Genomic DNA, 22,504 nt, shown 5'->3' on the forward strand with positions numbered 1-22,504 from the left:
CATATGCATAATGCTATGAGAAACACTCTACAAAGCACTTGTTAAGGCAGCCCTTACCCCTAAGGAATTTACAGCCAGGGAGAAAGAGAGAGATAAGATAAGATGCACCTGGTAACCAAGAAGTGATGCTATTTACATTTTTCTTTTCTGTTTGCTTTCTTTTCCCTATGTTTCACCCCCTGTTTTATAATGAGGTGTTGGATTGGTTGATGTGACACTTGTGAGTCTCTAGGAGGAATTTGACTGAAGAAGAGTAGTGGCTGGCACTGGGTTTGGGAAATCACATTTTGCAAGATAGGCAGCAGAAAGGAAAATGTAGACAGTGATGACTGGAGATGATTCTTAAGGCCCAGTTCCTGTCAAGCAATGCACATTTTGACTCCTGTCAAAGAAAATAAGGAGGGAATATTCTTCAGAAAGGGACAGAAACTCGCATATACTCAGAAGATGATTTTTTTCTATTCAGATATTTAATGCATAACATAGTCCTGCTCTCAACAGTGCAGCCTTTTGATGAGCAGCAAGTAACTGTCATAACACTGGAATGAGAATTCAGATGGTGCTGTTGCTAAAGATTTTCATTTACCTCGACAGCATCCAGACTAGAGGCCTTGTTTAAGTTCCCAAATGTCATAAAGTTTCTCAGGACTATATGCTACTGAGACTTGCAACAGCTATTCTAATCTATTCAACTTCTCATTAGAGCATTGCTGTCACTTCTTCTCAGCTTCTGCATCGGCCTGTTCCCTGGTTTCCTTCAATACATACTATCTCATCTGTCTTCTCTATTACTTCCTCCATTTCCTCTCTCTCACGTTTCCCCTTGTCTCCTTCTGGTACCATAATATCATTATATGAAATTCATGGCCAAGTTCTCTGCTTCCCTTTACCCACACTTGTTCCTGCCTCTCAGTTAATACACCTTGCAACTTCAGCCAAGTCATGTCTTATCTTTTCCAGTGTTTTTTTTTTTTTAAATTACAAAGGTTTTTAATGGATTCAATTTGATTATCTTACCCACCTCAGAAATATTTATTTATACTTGGTTACTGTAGCTCAGTAGGTGGCAGTGATTGTGAATCAAGTCAAACGTTATCCAGATGCACTATAGCAGTAGGAGTATTATATTTATTATAGTGTTGAAATGGAACAGTATCTATAAGCAGTCCAAAAACTCTTAACCATGCCCTCGGACACGATTTGGAGTAATTTATCTGAATAGAACATGAACAGATAAGCACCTCTATTGACAGCTGTACTCCAAGCAAAAAAAGAATTTGATTAATATAAGGCACCTGTACTCTTTAAATCATTTTTAAGATGGCATCTGTTTTCTTGTGAGATTAATTATATGCAATACCAGTATTTTACCTCTAGCTTGTTTGTCTAATAATCTCAAAAGTATTATATATGAAATAGACAAAGCAGTAGATTTAAAGGAAGAAATAGAAAGACAACAACAAATATGCTTTCATAACAGGATTTTTTTGCCATTTTTGTAAAGAACTTTGGAAGAATGTATCATGGCTTTGAGAACAAGCAGTAAGGATTAAACAATTGCTTGGGTGTTAAACCTCAAAAGAGATGTGAAAACAAAGTAAGGCAAGGAGAAATCCTTTGTTATTAATCATCCTTCTTATTGCACTTTGTAAGCACTGTACGGTATGTGGCAGAATGTGGGGATTTCTTCTTCTCTCTGCGTATTACGCGTATTGATATTTTGCAAAGATTCACTAAAATTTCTTTGTCATCTTCAGAAGTTTCAAAGGAAAATATTCCACAATTGAGCACAAGAAACACTGCACCTGATAAAGGATATCCTACAATGAACCCATTCCAAGGTTGGGGAAGTAAAAAGTTATCCTGGAAATTTGTACTAGAAGGAGGAATAGTACTATTACGTGCTCTGTTCGCTTTATTAAACTGTTGATGCAACCTTGATGCAACTTTTGTACACTGACAAAATAATATCTATAAATCAAGAAGTGATACAGCTTCACAGGAAAACATGAAAAGATCTTTCTGTTGATAGACTATTTTGATGTTCAGCATAAAGGAGACAGTCACCTTAAAGCAAGTTTGAGCATTTTGTTCAAAGGGAACTTATGAGAGTGTAGAGACCTCTAGTATGGATTTGAGGACAAGATCTTAACTGAACAGAGACTTCATCATGGTTTCTTTCTGAAATACAAAAATGGCTGAAAGACAAAGGTGACAAAGAGAGCACGCACATTGTGTACATATGAAACTAAATGGAAGTCCTTTACTATGGATCAAACAATTTCCTCTTGTACTGCAAAACTGCTCAACGGGGAAATACAGTTGAACAGGAATAGCTGTTCTTGAATAGGACAACCTGAGTAGGAGAAATGTAAAGGTGCAACAAGAAAATGCAGAGGAATTAGTCTATCCTTTTCTTATAGACACTTTAAAACAAAATCATTTTTAATATGGAAACAACTGATTTAGAATATTCCATGAAAATAATCAAAGAAAGTGCTTGATTTTTCAGTCAGATGACTGATGATTCAGCCAAGCTATTCAGAGCTAATAGTTAGAAGTTTCACTGCTTCTTCACAGACTTCATCTACAGCGGAGACTCCTAACTCAAAGATGTGTATTAAGCATATCTAAAGTTAGGTATTGAAGATGCCTTTGTGTGTGCATCTTTTCCAAGTAGAACAAGGTCCTCCACACAAGTGGACACCTAGTATTATATTTAAAGGTAGGATTTATCTTGCCAAAAATTTCATAGGCCAAGTCTAAACCAGTTGTCCCTCTGCAGTAAGTGGACAGGAATAGGCAATTGTAGAAGATGCATGCATTAAAAAACCTTTGGAGCTGCCTGTTTTTCTGTGTTGGCTGCAGATGGAACAGGGATAGAACTAACTTTTAGACAGCTGGCCTTCTGTGAGACAGTATTCCAGATAAGGTACAAAGAAGTCATTAGTGAATGAAAGAAAATGCTCTATAAATGTTTGCTTTGCCTTCTTCTTTTTAACTTTTGTAAAACAACATAAGTAAAAAAATGATCTATGACTTTTCTTAATCTCTGATATTTATTGTCAAGGGAAAGAAATCTGGGTTTAACAGAACAGACTCCCTTTTGAGGCCAGAGTTCCACAGATCTGTACAATATATGATGTTGGAAAAACATCAGTAAACTCTGCATCAGTAAACACTGCTGCACTCTTATCCACCTGAAAAATTTGGAAATTGGAAGAGCATACACAATGTCAATAGTGGGGGTTTTTGCTTAACTCAGTTTCCTCCACTAAACAGTACTATCTGCAGATTCCTTAGTAAAGCATTTCCACCTGCCTGTTTCCAGCACATGGAGCAGGAAAAAGAGAGGGGGAATCACCTCACTGAAAACAGCTCTTGTTCTACATGCATTCTGCTGATTCTTGTGAAGTGATGGCAGTTGAAGAGTCAACTTCTCTGTAATGGCAACTTCTCTATGATGTTTCTATTTTTGATTACTTCATTTTTAAGAATATAATCTTTTTAAGGGAATTCTTCCTTGATTTTAGTAGAAGCAGTATTGTAAATGTAACACCACTGAAATTACTGTCAAATTCAGGTGGTATGGTGTAGTTTGGTTTCAAGTATTTTCCTAATCCACGTGCTGATTCCACAATAACATATTTTATCCTGGTTTTACTCTTTCCTCTCGCCACCAAGTTCCACATCAAAACATTCCAACTTTACTGCAAATTAATAATTTGAAACGAAAGGAATCCATCATTCTAAAATGGGAGAAATCAAGAAACATTCTCTGGAGTGCCTTTTTCCTTGATTTAACTTACAAATCCATAGCCTCAAGACAAAAGTTTCTTTGTCTGATGGTGTAGCTGTAAGCTGTTGAGTAAGTTGGGTAGTGTATACATTTTTACATCTAAAGTTTGTAATTGACATTAATTGACAACATAAAACTAGGATAATGAAGTAGAAATATAGAACTTTGTTGATGTTATATCTTCAAGAAAAGGATTCTTTTTTTTACCAGTCTTAAAAGTGCTGGAGCAAAGAGATCATAGAATCTGAACATCATCAAACATTATCTGATGTCACTTTATACTTCAAATAGTTCAACCTGACACTCTGTTTGGTTTACCCTTTGCTAAGATGGAGGCTTTACTCTGAAATGACCTCTTTGGCTTCACAGTGAATTGTTTTAGTAAACAGATGGATCATTTGACTCAAAGAAAAAAAATAGTAAAATATTCATTTAGGCCTGCAAATCATTTCTCTGAATGAGAACAGTAAATTTGAAGTGCCTGAGGCTTCAAACCTTTCAGGGGTTGGAATTCTGCATGAAATTGGGCTGTTAGTGTCTTGCCTTTATTTTATGTGATTTATTCTTTGTACTCCATGAAGCTACGTACTAGAAAACGTTTAATTACTTATTGTATGGAAACACTGGAGGAGTTGTATTTGTTTCACTTTATTGGCAGCCTCGCTGAGCAATGTGTAGTTGTATTTAGTACAACTGTGGTACATATTTCATTAAATGATTTGCTTTTCAATCTTATTCATAATCGTAAGATATTACTTCATTTGAAGATTGAAAGTTCCCTTGACTCTTGTAATTAGGAACATGAGCATAATCAACTTTTGTTAGTCTATAAATGGAAGAGGTATGAAAACAAGAACTCTTTCCCATTTTGTGGGACTATCATGTCTTCGATCTATGTTCATTTTTGTCAACAGAATAATCTTTTGCAAGCTGTGGCATGGTTATAGTTGCAGTCACAAAGAAAATGTTGTAAATTAGTTGAAATATATAAAATCTTTAAGATACTGATGCTTATCTCCTGGATAAGGTATTATTTAGTATCAGTTGCATGATTTGTAGCATGTAAGATAGAAAAGGCCACTTGATCTACAAGTATAAATTTATAAAAAGCACTCAAATTTCACCAATTTAACCCCTGTGTTGGGCTCTATAAGGCACACTTGTGTCTGCTTAAGGCTTCCAGAAAAGCATTTTATCTTCTTTACAGGAATCAAGAAATGAAACTTCCACTTCTTCCCTTGATTGTTCAATACCATGTAATTGTCAAATATTTTATTGGTAAATTAGGTATTATGCCTATTGCCAAATGGGTTGTTTGTAATGATAATAATAATAATAATGTTTTGTAAATATCAGCTCCAGGAGCTGGTACCTGATTTTAAAAATAGAGATCTATTTTTATACGTTTTCCTAAACTTGCCAAGAGTTTGGCAGAAACACATCCAAAAAGCTATTTATCTGTTATTTTTCCATGAGTACAAGTAAAATGTTCCTTAATTTTTCCAGGATGGGAACTACTCTCAGGCAGGTGGTTGTCACCTGAAGCTACTGTCAACTTACGACACAGAGGGTGCAGTAGATACAGAAATCTAGAATTCTCTAAGGATTAGCCTAGATCTACACAATAGTCTAAAATGCTAATGTTTAACATGTTTATTACCACATCAACTTTTGTATATCATTAGAATCCAATGCCATTTTGTCAAAAGTTTTTGCTATCTGAAATGATGTTGTGTCAAAACAATATGTCATCTATTGGTTAACAATTTGTCTTATGAAAACATTTTAGATTATTCAAACTCATACTTCTCTTGCAATAAAATGGTCTGTTTTTTATTGTTTCAAATTCTCTGCGCTCAAACATGGAGGAGATAGGCTGGCTTTGAACAAAAGCAGCTCTCCAGAGAAATGTGTGTCCATATTGTAATCAAGAAAAATCCTTCATGTCTCTTGTTAATTGGTGATTTTCCCTGCATATCTGATGGGAAGATTTATGGCTTTGAGCAAAAACCTCTTTCAAGGGATTCTTAATAAAGGTTTAAGGGTGGGATTTTCAAGAATACCAAGGGGAGTTCTTTTGATAGCAGTTGAGCTCCCCCCCTCCCCCCATCAAAGCACATTTGAATCTCTCATTCATGTTTCCAAGAAGTCCAATTTGGGCCATGCTTATAATTTTCACTCTGTACTCAGAACTGCATGACAAAAGCAACAAAAATATCCTAAACCTAATTTTCAGCAGTACTTTGCCTATTTATGGCAATTCTAATAATTCTAAGAAAGCAGCTGTGAAACATACTTCAAATGGTATGGCACTTTTAAAACAGTTACTTGATGAATTCTGCGGTACAAAAGATGTTGGTGTGTTTGATATTTATACATGAAAAGTATTAATTAACTCCTTGGGAATGGGTAGCATCTCACTAAGCTTTCACTAAGACCTTGGCAAGCTGGGCAGAAAAAAATCTCAGGCTGATTTTCAGTATTTCCTTCTGTTTATGTCCTAACAGAGTTTTCACTATATGTACACTTACCTGTCAAAACGATCATTCCAATTTTCTTAAAAGATATTACAATTTTGACCAAGAATATCACTTAAGTCCTAGTGTATACACTCAGTTTTTTGCTTTAACAGTGGCTTTATTCTATAATTACTGTCATGTACTGGCTGGGTAAAATGTAAGCCAAAAGCTTTAAAATTCCATTTAAAATACTGAAAATCTAACATGACTATGCTGCTGAAGTCTTCATAGTCTTGATTTCCTGATTCAGAATTAATGGACATCTGTTGGCACTTTTAGTAGTTTCTTCCTTTTGCCCTGGAATTTTTCATAGAATTTGTGACTTCAGCAAATATTCTTGTGTGAGAAACCTTGAGAGTTCTAGAATCACATAGAAAGGAAATCTGAAGTTGGCTTTTACCAACTTTTTACCAGCAGAGGGCATTACAGCGTAGTTCACAATAAACAATACAGCATTACTTTTTGGAAACAATCCAGAAAAGGACAAAAGTACACTGGAGTTTTGATAAGTATTTTACTGACAGATGTGTAGACTCTAAAGTAATGTTTTTGAAATTACTGGGAAGATATTCCCACTGTAATCATAGATCTCAAATTTTGTATGTGTGAACATAATCTCTCAAACTTCTCGTGTGAATAGTTTCCCATCTCCACAGCTAAGACAGGGTCCCTTAGTAGTGCCACATTTTCATGGCAATATGCAATGTTTCAATATTGCAAACCTTTCTAACACAAATGCCTCAGTGTTGCTCTTCTATTTACCTACTTAAGAAATACTGCTACAGGGATCATAGGCGGAAGGAGTAGATCCCAGGTAACATTCTCTCCTGTTGTGGTCAGTAAGAATTTCACAGGGAATTTCCTTTGGTTTGAGTATTTGTTCAGTCTGATATTGCTATTTGAAATACTATTCTGTTGCTGTCCCCTTTGAGTCTTAAGATTTAAAAAGCATTTTTTTTTTCCCATTCTTGTTGCATTCTTTGAGGTTAGCTATGAGTCCGTGCAGCTCTGACTGTGCCCTTGAGCTAAAAGTGGAATGTTTTCCCAACCGTATAGTTGAGGGTAAATGCAGATAAATTTTGTCTACACAGTAATAACTTGGGAAATACAAAACTTGTTCATTTACATGGAAGAGAAGGGGAAGTTTTCCACTTTTCATTTGAAATGAGATGGCTGCATTTTTATTCCTCTAACAGTGCTCACTGTGTAATTTACTCTTGTATCTTCTCTGTGAAGAGGTGAGAAGGGAGAAAACTGGAATTTACACACGTGATCCTCACTTACGGTCATGATGTCTACTCTGGAAGGCTCCATTATGGCACGGCAGAAATGACACTGACTTGCAAGGGGCAGTCAGCCCTCCACAACCTTTCACAAACATACTATTTTTCAACTGTTCTTTTTTTATGTCAGTGCAGTTTTTTTTTTTTTTTTTTTTTGAGAGAAGCAGCTGCTGGCTTTAAATTAAATGACAAAATCTCCGGGAAGAAGAGGAGGAACACACTGACGGCATGTCTACACAGTCAGGAGCAGATACTTAAGTGCTTGCTCCTAGCACACAGAGAGCCAGGCACACAGAGCCAGCTGCAGCGCAGCAGCCATGTAGCTGTGTTATTAAAGTAATGAGCCTGAGTTAATAAGGCCTGTTGAGACACAACCTGTGTTAGCTCAGCCTTGGCACTATGATAGCATATTTACTCAGCTTCTGGATTGGAGCTGGCTTGTGTCAGGCTGTCTCTGAGAGTGGGAGGAATAGTTGTGTTACTGGATGCTCCTAACTATGTAGACATACCCTGACAGATTTGTCCTTTGGGAGGTTTTAAGGAGAACACATGCAAGACCAGTTTTCTTTTTAATGAAATATTTAGCTGGGGCCCAAGGCCTTTCCTTGAGGTAGTTTTTGGTTGTTTTTCTTTTTTTAATTCTGAAGGCACCCTGACCTTCTGTAAGGAGATGTATGCAGTATGGGAGCCTGGTACTGCTGTTTCCTGCACAAAGCTGGAAGGAACTCTTTTAAAAGAAAACAGCCTACTGTGTTCCTGGGTATATAAGTCTCACTGACAGCATCCTCTCCCTCAGCAGCAATCCTTATTTGCCCTTCAGATTCTACGCTTTAGCAGTGACTTCAACTGAACTTTACCATACATTTGACATGGGTCTTTCTTACCAGAGTCCAGTAAGACTTAGACCAACAATTTGGGGAGTGGGGAGGGGGTGGGGGGGAAGAAAAAAGAAATCCTGAAAATAACTCCAGATCCCAAAGAGGAGGAAAATGCTTCTAGCTGCCACAAAACTTTTATTGTCTAGTAGAATCAGATGCTTCTGTTACACAGAACTCTGGTCTCTGTTTTGTGGGTGGAGGGTTAAATAATTTGTGTTCCTTTTTTTCCTGTGTTGCTTACTTCATGCAGTTTGATTTTACCAAAACACATTAAATACGTCCGTATACATTTTTGATTTGGTAATTAAACTGAATGATATATATTTTCACAGTTCTCTAAAGGTGTAGTTTTAAGAGCTTTTGATATGGGTTAGGATTGCTGAAGTGTTTGTATCTTTTCTTTAATATTTCACCTATGGTTTTCTGCAAATAACTACAGATTGTTTGTATGTACTCTGAATGTGTAGAAAAGGCTATGATTGGACTAGCCCTTACACGTAGGGGATAGCACTTCCACTTGTTCATTAAAACAGACATATTACCACTTCAGGGAAAGTATACTGCTGGCATAAGGTTTTTGCTGCTCCTTCCAGTAGCATACTGTGCCTACTGATGGGTAGTGTGCACTTCTGACACCAGCAAATAAGCACATCAGCTTAGGGCAAAGACTGTTTCTCCTCTACCCATTCTAGTCACACAGCGCACACTGAAAAAATTCAGGGGGTGTAATAAAATATATGCTCTAGGCATTAATACTGGATGTCTCTATCATTTGTAGTCCTTACTTTTTCCCTTCCTCCACTCAGGGGCAGAACATAATATTAAAACTATAGTAAGCATTTTTTTTTTAATTAAAAGAGGTTAAATATATGGGATCAGATAGGCTTTCATCATGCAATTATAAATTGTATGCTGGTTATTTTAAATTTCAACATGCAATTGAAAATTGTACTGTGTGAGCTGGCTCGGGTATCTGCTTTGCATTTGACTGAGTTAATTCACTGCAGGTATTCAGCTTAAAGTGGCGTCTGCTTTAAATATGTGCAGTAATTCAATCAAAGAAATAAGATGGATAGTTTATGTAATCCTTTTCATCTCCAGATTGCTAGGGTTAACCTTAACTATTCCTGAATTATAAATGCATACAGCAATCTCGAAGTAATACATGTAAAAAAAACTTTTTTGATGGCCTGTTGAAAACCATGGAATAGTTCCTTCTTTTAAAATATAATTGAAGGAACCTACGGGCCCTGTATATCATTTCTTCCACTTACTTGTAATCTTAAACAGAAGTTTTGTGCAACTCATTTAAAACAGTCATGTGTGGTAATATTAAACCCTTCCTCTGAGCCAGGAACGTAGGTAGTTTTCTCTTCAGAATTTTGGGTGCACCATTCTTACTGTCCTTTTCAGTGCCAGCAGATTCTGTGACATAAATGGGAACCCAAAGGCAGATATTACAGAACAATAACGCTCTGTTGAAGCCTTCACAATTTCTGGAGTAATTAATAAAGAGAAAAAAGCATAATTTCTCTTTCATTTTGTTGGTTCATTCAATGCCATTTGGATTGGTTTGCTTGCTAGCTCTCTTATAGGCAATCTGAATGATCCACTAGGTGACACCCTCAGACTCTTCCTACATTCTGGATAGAAAGAAGGAGACAGTGAATATTGAATGGCTCATGCGTTAAATACCTAAACCAAGTACTGAGATTTCAGGGACAGGTCTGCCTTTGTTCAGTAATATCAGAGATAACACTGGTTTTGAAACAAATACTGTGTTGTTTGTATATAAATTACATATTAAGCTGATTAACATTTTATCATTACCAAAAACAAAGCCATGGAAGAGAAGTTGTACATCTTATTTCCTATAATTATAATAATTTTTAAAAGGCATTTGAGCTGGTGTGCTGAGTAGACTGAATAGAAAATATGCCCTTAGCATTTTTTACAGGAACAGAAAGGAATGTAGCTTTAGTGATTTTTTTTTCCACTGGGGATGTGCTATAGCACCTTTCAAACAGAAATAAAAAGCCACATACACCCTTACTATAAAAAAAGTATTAAAGAATAAACATCAATGGAATTGTGCATGTTTATGCCAATGGTGAATTTCTCTTGTATTCCTTTATGTTGATAACGACACTCTGTAAGTCCTTTGAAGAAAGGATCTTTTGTCGTGTTGTTTTTATACACCTGGAATAATGAGGCTTGAGCTTATTTAGGATCTCTACCTATGAATTCAACATAGCAAATAAAACCTTACATCTTATTGCTAGTATTCCTAACTCAGCAATGACCATGAGTACTATTCTAAGCAGTGTACTGACCCAGCGTAGTTCAGACTGAAGTCTGAATTCACTGGTGGTGCAATCAAGTGAAGCATCAAAGAAGAAGGAGTTACATATCCAAATTAATGTAAATAAAAGGCAAATCATCTTAAGGCCTTAACCATCAAATGCAAAACAATTATTTATTTGAATATTGTGTTTAAACAGCGACCATTCAGGTCAAGGAAGAGACATAAATTGACATACTGAGATGGAAGTCACAACATTTTTTGTTACACATATTAATAATCCCAAAGTATTATACAACAATGGTAGGCTTTCAAGAGATTAACTGCAAATAAAAAGAGGAAGGGAAAAGGAAAAGACGTGGAATTACGTGAGTTCCTGTGAGTGAAATGAGTTACTGTAGGTAAATGGAAAATCAGTGTTGGCTGATTTTATGGGATTCCTGAATCTATAGGGCTGATCATATGAAAACAGACCCAAGCCTTGAACAGATACCATTAAAATCTTGAAAAAGAATAACAACAAAACTCTGAAAACAGTTTAAACAATTTGTGCAGACATCTTTACAATAATCTAATGGGCAACTAACAATGCACTCTTATCTGAACTAGTTCTCTGTGATGTCAATGAAAGCTTAATTGTACCATATAAAATAATATTACTGATTTTGTCATATTTGTTGCCAGCCTCAGAATGCTTAGAATGATGATTTCTGTGTGTATATATGCATACATGTGCAGATGTGATTGTATAATGTACACACGCACTCACAGAAGTATTCCTGGCAGCTAGCTCTTGGAGATAACTGGAAGGCAATGTGGTAGTTTTAAGACCAGGAAGGTAAGAGTCACTTGAAGTTCAAAGAGGTTTTTGTAGAGAGGGTGAAGTTGGCCCCATAGCACATCCAAGACAAGACGTGCATATGATGCCTTTAGAGAGAAGTAAGCTGGGATCTTTAATAATTAAAAAAATTCAAATTCTTCTGAGTAATGTGGAATAAATAACTTCTAAAAGCACATTCTCTCTTGTATCAGAGGCAGCTCTGATTTCAGTCACTTTGAGGAAAGACTGCCATCTGCTGAATCACAACTATCATTTCTGGAGAACCTTTTCTTAGAGCTTTTCCAGTCAGAGCTCTGTGTCTCAAACACAGATAGCATGTGTAAATTTGTGCACAGGGGTACTGCCCCTTTGCTGCCATCTGTCACACGACAACAAAATGTAATGGAATATTGTCAGGAAGGTCCAACCTCTACTGTCATATCACCAACACCTGCCTCTGATGTTGTGGGCCAACAGAATTCTATAGGAGACATTACCTTCAGAGCAGCCCTCATATATATGTGTATAAGTCTGAAATATGGATGGGGATTTGTAACGATATAAATACTAAACTAAAAATCCAGCCCTTCAACTGTTATATATTCAGTACTGTAAGAAATTTAAATAAAAATGTTAAATGCTGGAAATCAGAGCTAATATTTCACTGCAGTGAATGCAGTAGATGGATGTTACTGTATAATCAAATGCATACATTTTATTTTCTAAAGTCTCAGAATTTACCTGTGTTTTTAAAATTCGCTTAAAAATATGACTGCCAGAAGAAATGAGGATATTCTCTTTGTGCTTTTGGGGATCAAAATTATCCAATGATAAATTCAAAATTGAATATAGTTTTATAGATATATATGTATATATGTACATCTCAGTATCAAGGACAGTAGGGATGCTTGAATAGCACACATTTTGTAAGAACATCTGCAGAATTTAAGATGTCAATTACTTGTAAGATATTCTAATGAAGTTTTTTAGGCTTACAATTTGAAGAGATTCACTGAACTGTGCAGCTGTTATATATTATTACAATCTAAAAGAATTAAAAAAGATAATTAGACCAGTATATATCCACTCCCAGTAATTTTTCTGAAGTAAGAAAACACTGACAGCTAACCATTATACTGAGGAGTATTTGAGATAGTACAAACAGAACAAGTTTTGGAAGCTCTGGTGTACTTTCACTCTGGGCCTAATGCACAATGGATTCCCACATCTCAAAGGATAAAGATTTCTTTACAGCAATAGACACGATCTTACATCTCTGTTAAAGATAGGGCAACTGAGGCACAAAATAAAATGTTTTATTTTACTCTAACCTCGTGATAAAATACTAAGGTCATCCAAGCTTCAGAGCTTTAATCCACTCTTGTGGATTACAGCGCACTGGATCAGGCTGCCCAGAGGCAGCAATGGAGTCTCCTTCTCTGGAGATATTCAAAATCTGCTCACGCGCTTTCCCGTAGGGAACCTGCTTTAGCAGGGGATTGGACTGAATGATCTCTGGAGGCCCCTTCCAACCCCTGTGATTCTGTGATTCTGTATTTAGAATATCACAGTATCTGAAACAAAGTTAACGTCTAGGATACAAGACTTCAGTACAGCATTACCTGCCTGTGTTTTTGAATGATCTGAGAAAAGGAGTGCATGGATCTAGAAGCCTGTTATTTCATTAGTATACAGGAAATAGATTTATCTTGAGTAGAGAATTAGTAAATACTTCATTTACCTTTTCTCTACAGCATATATGCTTACAGCCAGTATAAAGTAAATTGATTAATTTATGTTGATAGATTATACATACATCTTATAAATGACTTTAAATGATTTTTTAAGATTACGTGGAGTATTTACAGCTTCCTTTAAAAACAGGAATACCTAAAATTATACTTTACAAGTAAACGGATATATGTATACATTAATTATATGAATGTATGCACATTCACAGAATACATAAACTCCCTGTAGAGTGACCTGCTTGTAGAATTGTGGTTTTGCCTTCTTTGAAAGAAGCAATAGATTAAAATATGTAGTCCAGCACAAGAAAAGAGTCTGCCAAGCATTGATAGCAGTATCACTACAGAAGGAGTAACAAAATTGCCCTCAGAATTTTATCTGTGGTGATCTTAACCTTTTTTTTCATCCTAGAGACTATATAGTCTGGGCAGTAAGGCAATCTGTCTATACAGGAACTGGAACAGATACTTGAAGAGGATATGAGATCCCAGTCATCAGAAATTTTTATAAATGGGGTTAAAATAATTTTGCTGCTGAGAGTCTACATATCTGACTCTACCTTGGAACAGGGAGGTGAATTACATAAACTCTTGAGACTTCTTTTCAGCCCTGCATGTGACTCATATTTATTTAATCAAAACAAAACAAAATAAAAACTAATTCATCAAAATCTCAGGCTCCTCACTTGGATTCAGGGATTATCCAGGATCTATTCACTGTTTTTCCTGTGTGTTTTAATTCTAGAAGTGCTATTTAAGTTGTATTTCATAAAGTGCAGAATGATTGTGTGAGGACAGTGTTTGAGCTGAAGGAAATACTGTTGGTGAGGTATGGATTGAAGAAATCCCTGTGAAGGGGGGATGTGCTCACTGTGGAAATGCCTGCTGTTGATTATACAGATATGATTGTTTCTTGAATGTATATGAAGTAGGATGAAAATGTATTTTTCTCTCTGAAAACTAATGTCTGGTTTTAACATCAGTTTTCCAAGTGTAGATTGTTCTACTGCTTGCACTATTCTTATTGGTTTCAGTGGAGAACCTTTTAAGTTTGGCTACTATGGTAGATTCACTTACAGACCAGGCACTTCATTTCCCAATGTAAAACACTTTTGTTTTACATTATTGAAAATTGTCTTTACAGATCTCACACAAAGCAGACTAACATAGATTGAGTGTACTCGCAAGAACCTTTTTTGGTGGGCTTTTAGTCCTATGCCACAGTGAGGGAGGTGAAATGAGGCAAACTTCATGGCATGCTGGCATGAGTGTGACACGATTGATGGAGGCTGTGACCGTCAGAACCTGTTTGGCTGATAACAATGGAGCGTACATATAAATCCTGTGACGGGAAATAAAGTAAGGTTCTTTGTCCGGAGTTTTATTACCCCGATGCAAGAAAAGTCTCATTTGTAATGGGGTTAATATCTTCAGCATGTTTCTTGGAAATTAAATTTCTTTTTTACATCTCATTCAATCCTTACAATCTAATGAATCAATCCTAGAAATACATGGAGCATTACTGTGAAGCGGTGGTACTGCCATATGTTGGACTTGTCTGACAGCAGTCTTTCTTCCAGGCCTCTCTCCCTTTCCCACCTATGGTGTTAAGCCTCCTTGCTCCACCACTACCTCTTGTGACACGAGATAAAACCCATAGGGCTACACCAGGCTGATTGTGGTGTAGAGCAGCTCACAGACCTCTGTGCTGGACTCGGCCTTGCATCCACTTGCAGAGCAGTGATCAGATAAGGCTTATGCCGGATGTTTGGCCTACGCCTGTGGCACAGGCAGGCCTTGTTGCCAGGGATCATTTGACAAGCCACAGCCGCGTTGCTCCACTGGGAATACCAGGCCACTCTCTACCTGCCTATGTAGACCTGTATTTGTTATGCTGCCTGAGAATGCAATTGATAATTATGGCAGGGGAAGGGTAAGGGAAATAATCGGGGAAGCCGTGAAGGAAAAGCAGGGCTCCTTGGCCCTAAAGGTGTTATCCAGAATGGGGCCACGCCGTCTTGGGATGTGGGTGTGTAACCCTGCAGGATCTCCCAGCAATTGCTAACCACACTTCCAGTAATCACGAAGGAGTCCTCCACAAAATCGAGGCTATTTCCAGCCTTTGGGGTTCTGGACGCTTGAAGGGCTTTATATGTTTGCTTGAGTTTGGGATGGGACTTGGGAGCTGTTCTGCGAGCACTGCTGCGCACCCGCCTCTCGCCGCGGTCCCCCGCCCAGACGAAGCCTGGCACCACGCCGAGGCGCTGCCGGGGGCAGCTTAAGCCTGCCCGGGGCACCTCTGCCGCCCGCCGCGGGCCGGCGCCGCCCTGCGCGCTACCTTCGGCGGGGGCGGGGCGGGCTGGGCTGGGCTGCGTGGGGCGGGGCGGGGCGGGGCGGGAGCTGCCGGGCTGAGCTGCGCCGCGCCGGGTGCGGGGCCGTGTAGGTGCGGTGTCCTGTGGCGGCAGCAGAGCTGCGGGGGCCGGGCGGGGAAGCCCGGGGCGGCCCAGCAGAAAGTTGAGCAGCTTGCTCGGGGGCAGGCGGGCAGTGCTCCTCCTCCCCCTCCTCCCGCCGCCGCACCGAGGGTGGGTGGGGGCGTCGACCCGGGGAAGTTTTGCTCCCTCTCGCTTCCTTCCTTCTTTCCTTGCCCCTCTCTTGTGCCCTCCTCCGGCGCTGGGGAGGGGGCGGCGGCGATGCTGGGCAGGGCTGGGAGCTGCCGCCGGGGCTCCCCTGCGTGAGTGCGGCCCCCGACGCGTCCGTCCCGTCGCCTTCCCCCGTGATGGGAGCGGGGGCCGCCGCCGCTCCGCCGCCGCGCTCTGCCCGCCTCCAGCCCCGCGCCCAGTGACTCGCGGGGAGGAGGGCAGCGGGAGCCGCTACGTGCGCGTCGCTCCCGGAGCTCTTTGTTGTACGCGTCCCGGGCACCGAACAAAGTCTCGGGCCGGAGGAGCAACTCGTGAGCGGCGGCTGCGGGGAAGCGGGGCTCTTTTGTGTTCTGCCGTCGCTGTGGATGGTCCTGGGAAGTGTCACGGAGGATCGCCCGGGCCGAGAGAGAGGAGAGCGGGGCCGGCGTGCGCCCGCAGCCCCCGGGTGTGACAGTGCCGAGCGCCGCGGGATTACGGAGCCTCGCTCGCGTCGAGCCGCTGTGGGATTACAAGTGGGGGCTATTCTGGCATGAGACTGTCTGCAGGCGCCACCTGAGGACAATGGTCGCGGAGTTTGCTCACTTTTACCTCTGTGGATTACTCTGCCTCGCCTCAGGTAACCGCCGCCCGCGGGAGAGCGAGGGGGCGCGGGACCGCGGCGGTGCGGCGGGGGGCAGCGGGATCCTCCGGACCTCTCCGCGCCTCCCATCGCGGTTCCGCCGGCGGGGCGCGGGGGCGGCTGGGGACGCGGCGCGTGGGTTGGGGAGGGCCGCTGGGCGCACCCCGTGGGTGGGGGCGGCGGGAAGCGGCTCTCTCCTCCCGCTCGTTCCGCTCGGCCGGGGCTCGGAGTGGGTAGCGGCCGCAGGTAGCGCGCTCCTGCCCCGCGGCCGCCGTTACCCGGTGCGAGGGGCCGCCGTCGCCGGGACGGGGTCTGCCTCGCCTCCCTCCTCGGTTAAAGTTTATCCATGTGTGTAAAGTGGAGTGTCAGCGTGATAAATGGGAGAAGGAGAGATGGCTGTGGAGATAGAGGGGATTAATGGTCATTAGTCACTGTTTGAGCGGGGCTTACGTGTGTTGGGGCATCTTATCGTGCCTGTAGATTAAAGATAGGGCCGTGCTAATAGGGTATTGTTGATAGCAGATTCTGTTCGCCTGCAGATTCTCTCTTTAAGCGCCCTATCAAATTGTGGTGTTGAGGAATGCGATGGAGTAGTGTGTATACTGTCTTCAGACGGGGTCCGGGTGCCTCCGCTTCGCGATGAGGCGCTCAGCGCAGCGCTCCGGGTTTTGCGCGTATCTTAATCCGAATGGAGCAGTCCTGGGGGGATCTGGTGCTTTGCTCTTGTTTTCCTTTCTGTATAAGCTTCCTGTTACTCGTAGGAGACTCGACCTATCTGTCTGCAGTGTGCCTCCACGCTCCCAGCAGCTCCTTTTGTCACGTGTTGAAGTGAGCTGTGTCTAAATACAGCAAAACCTTGCGTTACGCCTAACGTACAAGTCAGTGCCCAAGCTAACCTTAATTGATTTTTATAAGTTCGCTGAGGACCCCTTTGAGTAATTAAAGCTGTGGTAGTGTGAGACACCTGGTCAGTAAATGAATGAATGAAGTTTTTGAAAGCCTTAAGTACACTGCCTGAAGCTTTAAGTCTTAATTATGTCACTGAATGCAATAACTTATGTCTGTTTCTAGATGGTATCATAAATTTAACTATTACATTTTTTGCTGTTAGGTATTAGGTTTACCTCTGCGGCTTTGAGTGTGGAAAGCTTTGCATTTCTTTCTCTTGTGAGAGCTGCTATAACCCAGCTCACTCTAAACTATGTCAGTTGTGCTACCTTTGGCTTGCTCTTCTCCATGTTGCCTTTATTTAATGGAAGAAGCAGCAGGAATGGGCAGTCCTTTCCCCAGCTTGCTCCTTAAGTCTCTTGTACCAATCCTCCCTCATACATGGCCTCAAACACAGTGTACTAACTCTCTTCTGGACTGAGATATCCCTGGTTCCAAGTTAAGCAACAGTTTTTCAGAGTTGTTTTTTTATTCTCTCGTGTATCCCCGCAAATAAATGCTGAATGTGTTTGTTGCTTTGGTGGTGTTGTTTTTTTTTTGCCTTGGGATAAGGACGTTTTCCCTAGTAATGATGACTCCAGCTGAGTTCTTGGGGACAAAGAAACAAAAGAAAGTCGTGAATGTTTGTGGAGTGTTTTTTAATTTAGCCTTGTAAGTAAAGCCAGTAACAAAGACGGAGACAAACACCAGAGAGGGACTTTATTCTTACTCCTTCACCAGAAGGGTTTCTCTTTCTCTAAGTTATGATGTGGTCAAACAGTTGATCTTGCCTGGAACAATAGGGATGCTAGAAACCTTAGGCGTGACGAAGTTTGAGGGCAGATGGCCTGAATGGAGAAGGAAGGACAGGAGTCCCCTACAGCAGTTTCCGCATGGATATCCTTTCAGTTCCATTGACAGCTGATCGCCTTGCAGGTTGATTGATCCTTTCCTCCCCTTTCCCCCGAAGGTTTCCACTTCCCTCACTTGCACCTCATCTGAATGAACGGGCTGTGTGGTCACGCTCTAAAGGGGATGTTGGGAACTTCTGAGAGGTGGGAAATAACCAGGGGATGGGGAGCAGGGAAACCTTTACAATAATAAAAAGATAAAGTAGGTTAGTGTTTGTTAAAACAGTAATTGGTAAACCACTTAGTATTTAAAACCCCTAATTCTAACCCTGATGTTGCCTCTGTGAAGCAGCTTCTTTCATCTAAGTCTGTGGTTAGTGAAGGCTGAATAAATTTAAATTTTGAATCGTTTCGAACGCTGGAATATAGCTGCTTATTCTAGCAATATAATTGCAGTGCTGCTTTGCATAAAGATGAGAAGAAAAATTACTTTAAGTGGTACTTCTCAAGTACCCAACCTTGTTTTCTTGAGCATTTACCTGCCTTCCTGCCCCTTTTTCTCCTTGTTGAGGCCCTCCTTCCTTTACAATCCATTGAGTTATCATCCCTCCTTTCTCTCAAAAAAAGAAAAAAAAATCATATTGGTGTGTTTGGAAAATAAAAAGTTTTCAATAATATGTAAAGTGATGTGCAGAACACTTTTGCTGGGAACAAGAATGTCAAAGTGTATTTTTTCCACATGTACATTCACTGCTCTAGCAGTCTGTAAGGCTAAGTACATCACCGGTTGATTTTCTGATCTCTTCGTAGAAATATAAACATTTCTGCATAGTGTTTCACTGCGTAACTGGTGCCCACCTGCTCAATGTGTTTTCCACCTCCCCAGTCTGTGATATCCCATACCAATTACTGTACTTCAAACAGGATTGGTAAATTCGATAAAGGGATTTTACGCTGGGTGAAATAGGTCCTCTAACAGAACTGAGGCAGGCATGGTTTCCATTGATAGTTCTAGCCAGTGGAGGGCAAAATTGTCTCTTACACTCCTTTATGGGAGAGTCAGCTTCCAGTGGTTAATAGTTTAAGGGTGTCTGTGGAGTGTCCCCGAGGTCCTTTCAAGTTGGATGATCTACCTATTGGATTAAATAAATCTCCAGTTTCTTTGACACATTTGTGCTTAAAGAGGGAAGTTTCCCTTCTGCAATGCGAGAGCAATCTGTAGCCTTCGTGAAGTGGTATTGGAGTATTTTAGGAAACATTTCTGTACTTTTGCCATAATCTCAGTCTGAAAACTGTAATTGAAATAATAATATTTAGGATCAAACTGGTTGTTCCAAAAATGATGCTAGCAGAGGTGACCTACTGCTGCTGTAGGTCACTGCTGAAATGCACCACCCACCGCCTCTCTGTGCCCGCATCCACTGGTTGGTCTCCACAAGCATTCAGCAAGCACTGATGAATGTTATTTCTTCCACATTGAGGAATTCAGTGACCTACCTTTGCTTCACATGCATTTCCATGTCAGACGCCATTCTGTCAGACTGCCCCTCTCCTGCCACCTGTCACGCAGCAACAAAATGTAACAAAATATTGGTGGGAAGGTTCAACCTCTACTGCCATATCACCTGCATCCACCTCTGATGGCGTGGGCAACATCATAATAGAAGGCATTACTTTCAGAGCAGCCCTTGTTTAAAAAAATAAATAAAATATATGTTACGCAGTAATTCAAAGGTTTCTGAATGTCAAAGTGCATAATCTGTAACCAAGTAATCCAGGAAAGCATTAAAGAAACCTGTATTTTTTCACCTACCACTAATGCACTGTGTGCTGTTCTAAGTAATTTTACTGTAAGAATGTTTAAGGATAGCTGCTTGCAGTTTAAAAAGCTGGCCAAACTTGCAGTGTGTTTAAGGAGTTCAGACTGTAAAAGGAAATCACCATGTGCTGTTAATAATTCCTTACTTGTGTTGGAACTTTCTCCCAGTATCCAGGTGCTTGACTGATTACTGCTGATCAGTGTGAATACTGATGTTATATGTTTAGAACAGACTTCTCCCTCTCTTTTTTTTCTTAAATTTGCATTAGCATTGCTTCTCTTATGTTTCAACTAGAGACGCTTTTTTTCCATGCAACTTAGTAATTAATTTGGGCACCTACTTAGAAAAGAAAAACATCCAAACTGACTTTTTTACTTGCTGAGGTCAGTGTTTGTTGTCAAACGTTTTCCTGCTTCTGTGCCATGTAGTCCTTTACCAGTGTCCTGAAGTATCATAGTGAAAGTATCAGCTGTAATGCTCAGGGTTTTGAACTTTGCAGGGCTGCTGTGTACGATCTGTAATACTTCATGAGGAAACATTAAGTCATGTGAAGTGTACCTCAAAATCTACTGTTCAGTCTATGGGCTAAAGTTTCTGTTTTTTTTCTACAAAGATAAAACGACAATTACACGTGTGACCAAAAACTAGCAACACCTAGGTAACAATACTGTTTAATGTCAAATAGTATCATGTGGTATCCATGCCAAATGATGTTTTGATGTAAAACACTCAGGATGTGATTGCCACAGAGGTTCTGTGTGGGATCAGAACCAGTCTTCATAAGAGGTACAGATTAAAAATGATCTCTTGAGACACTTAACACTGAGAAATCTGCTGCTGTACTTGAGAAGAACCTATTGTTTCTCTCAAGTAATACTGCTTTTGGTTTGGCTCTTAATTTTCTTAAATAACTGAGAGTTCTGTTTCACAATCCCAAACAAGCATAATATTATGTCTCATTAAAGGATGATTTTGTCTAATTAAAAAATATACGGGGGCTAGCAAGTCCAGTCACTTGTGCAGCTTCTAAAATTTATTTCTTATTTATTACTATCATCTTTAAATGCACTGTATGAATAACGGTCACCTGACTTTGTACCGTGGTAGCTATTTCAAAATCTTTTTCAAAATATTTCTCTTTTAGACTGAAGATCATCCTTATCACTGTGTTGAATTTTTTTTTCCTGTGTGTACTCGTACAGCTAGGAGCGTGGCTTTTCTTTGTCAATAGTTGTTAATATTTTGAGGTTATTCTGTGGTCAGGAAGCCAGTAGAAACCTTGTTCTTTCAAAGCAAACTAAAGGGCACTCAAGAATTTTATATGTTGAGGTCCTGACACGTTTTATTTGTATATTTGGCTCTATAACCTCACTGGGTTGTGATAACCTTCCTTAACTTTTCACCGGAGTGCCTCTTCATAAAATTGTAGAGTAAATAGTGATATAGCTTAAGTAGTGACTGAGGTGTATTATGAGTACAATAAATTGTGTAAACAGCAGAAATAAGAGTGTTTTCCTGTTGGTGACTAGAAGCTTGAACAAGGGGTGGGTGTGGAGTTGCACAGAGATACTCTCAATATCTTAAGAAGTGAAGAGGTGCTTCAGTTGGCCTTCTCTTCACACCTTCCTTAGTATTAGGACAAAGGTAGGCAATCCTAGTGTTAGAATGTAACAGTATCTTCCACACATACCTGAAAGCCTCTTGGCTGACGGTTTCCATCAGTCTTAAATCAGCATTCAATTGGTGTGGGTAGAAGGGCATATTATGTGAAGAAAGAGAGCATCTCATGAGAACAGCTATTTTCATCTGGGGGCTTGGGCTATTGATGGTATCCAGCTACATTAAAATCTCACAATTGAGACTCCATACTATGGAAAATTAGAACAGGTAAAACTGAGGAACAGCTAGGAGTCTGATACTGAATTATAGATTTTCAGTCAAATGTGTAGGGTTCTGTTATTCTGTTGTTGTACTCTGTTTTCTTTTTCCATGTTAATTATCACAATACTGAGAGACTTGGATTGGGTACTGTACATCACCTTTCCATGAAAATGATAAGCTTTCTTGAATTCATGTGTTGAATTTAATTTTGGATGCCAGAATTATTCTAAGTTGACAAAAAGCTTTTTGAATCATCAGAAAAAATCATGTATTTAGCCAAATAAATGGTAATGCTTGATTCCAGAGCATTTTTAAGGGATGAGAGGATATGCCTCTTAGGACAGGAATGTTTTAATGGATTTAGGACAGGAATGTTTTACACCAATTAAATGTGTAAAAACAGTAAGATAAAATTAGC

The 22,504-nt window shown here is 40.0% G+C and overlaps 1 protein-coding gene across 8 annotated transcripts in view; it reads left to right on the forward strand.

Annotated features, from left to right (window-relative positions):
* The window catches only part of ROBO1 (roundabout guidance receptor 1), a 715,672-nt gene that overhangs the window by 389,098 nt on the left and 304,070 nt on the right, over window positions 1–22,504 (forward strand). The window contains exon 1 of one of the 8 annotated variants that reach the window (XM_021403084.1): window positions 15,760–16,604. The exons of the other annotated variants lie outside the window; for them this stretch is intronic. Within the exon in view, the coding sequence (XP_021258759.1) occupies window positions 16,550–16,604 (55 nt within the window). The 5' untranslated portion in view covers window positions 15,760–16,549. Of the gene's footprint in view, window positions 1–15,759; window positions 16,605–22,504 lie in introns of those variants that run through there. 8 annotated transcript variants of the gene reach the window in all.

This window comes from Numida meleagris, chromosome 1, assembly GCF_002078875.1.
Source record: "Numida meleagris isolate 19003 breed g44 Domestic line chromosome 1, NumMel1.0, whole genome shotgun sequence".
NCBI classification, from domain to species: Eukaryota; Metazoa; Chordata; class Aves; order Galliformes; family Numididae; genus Numida; species Numida meleagris.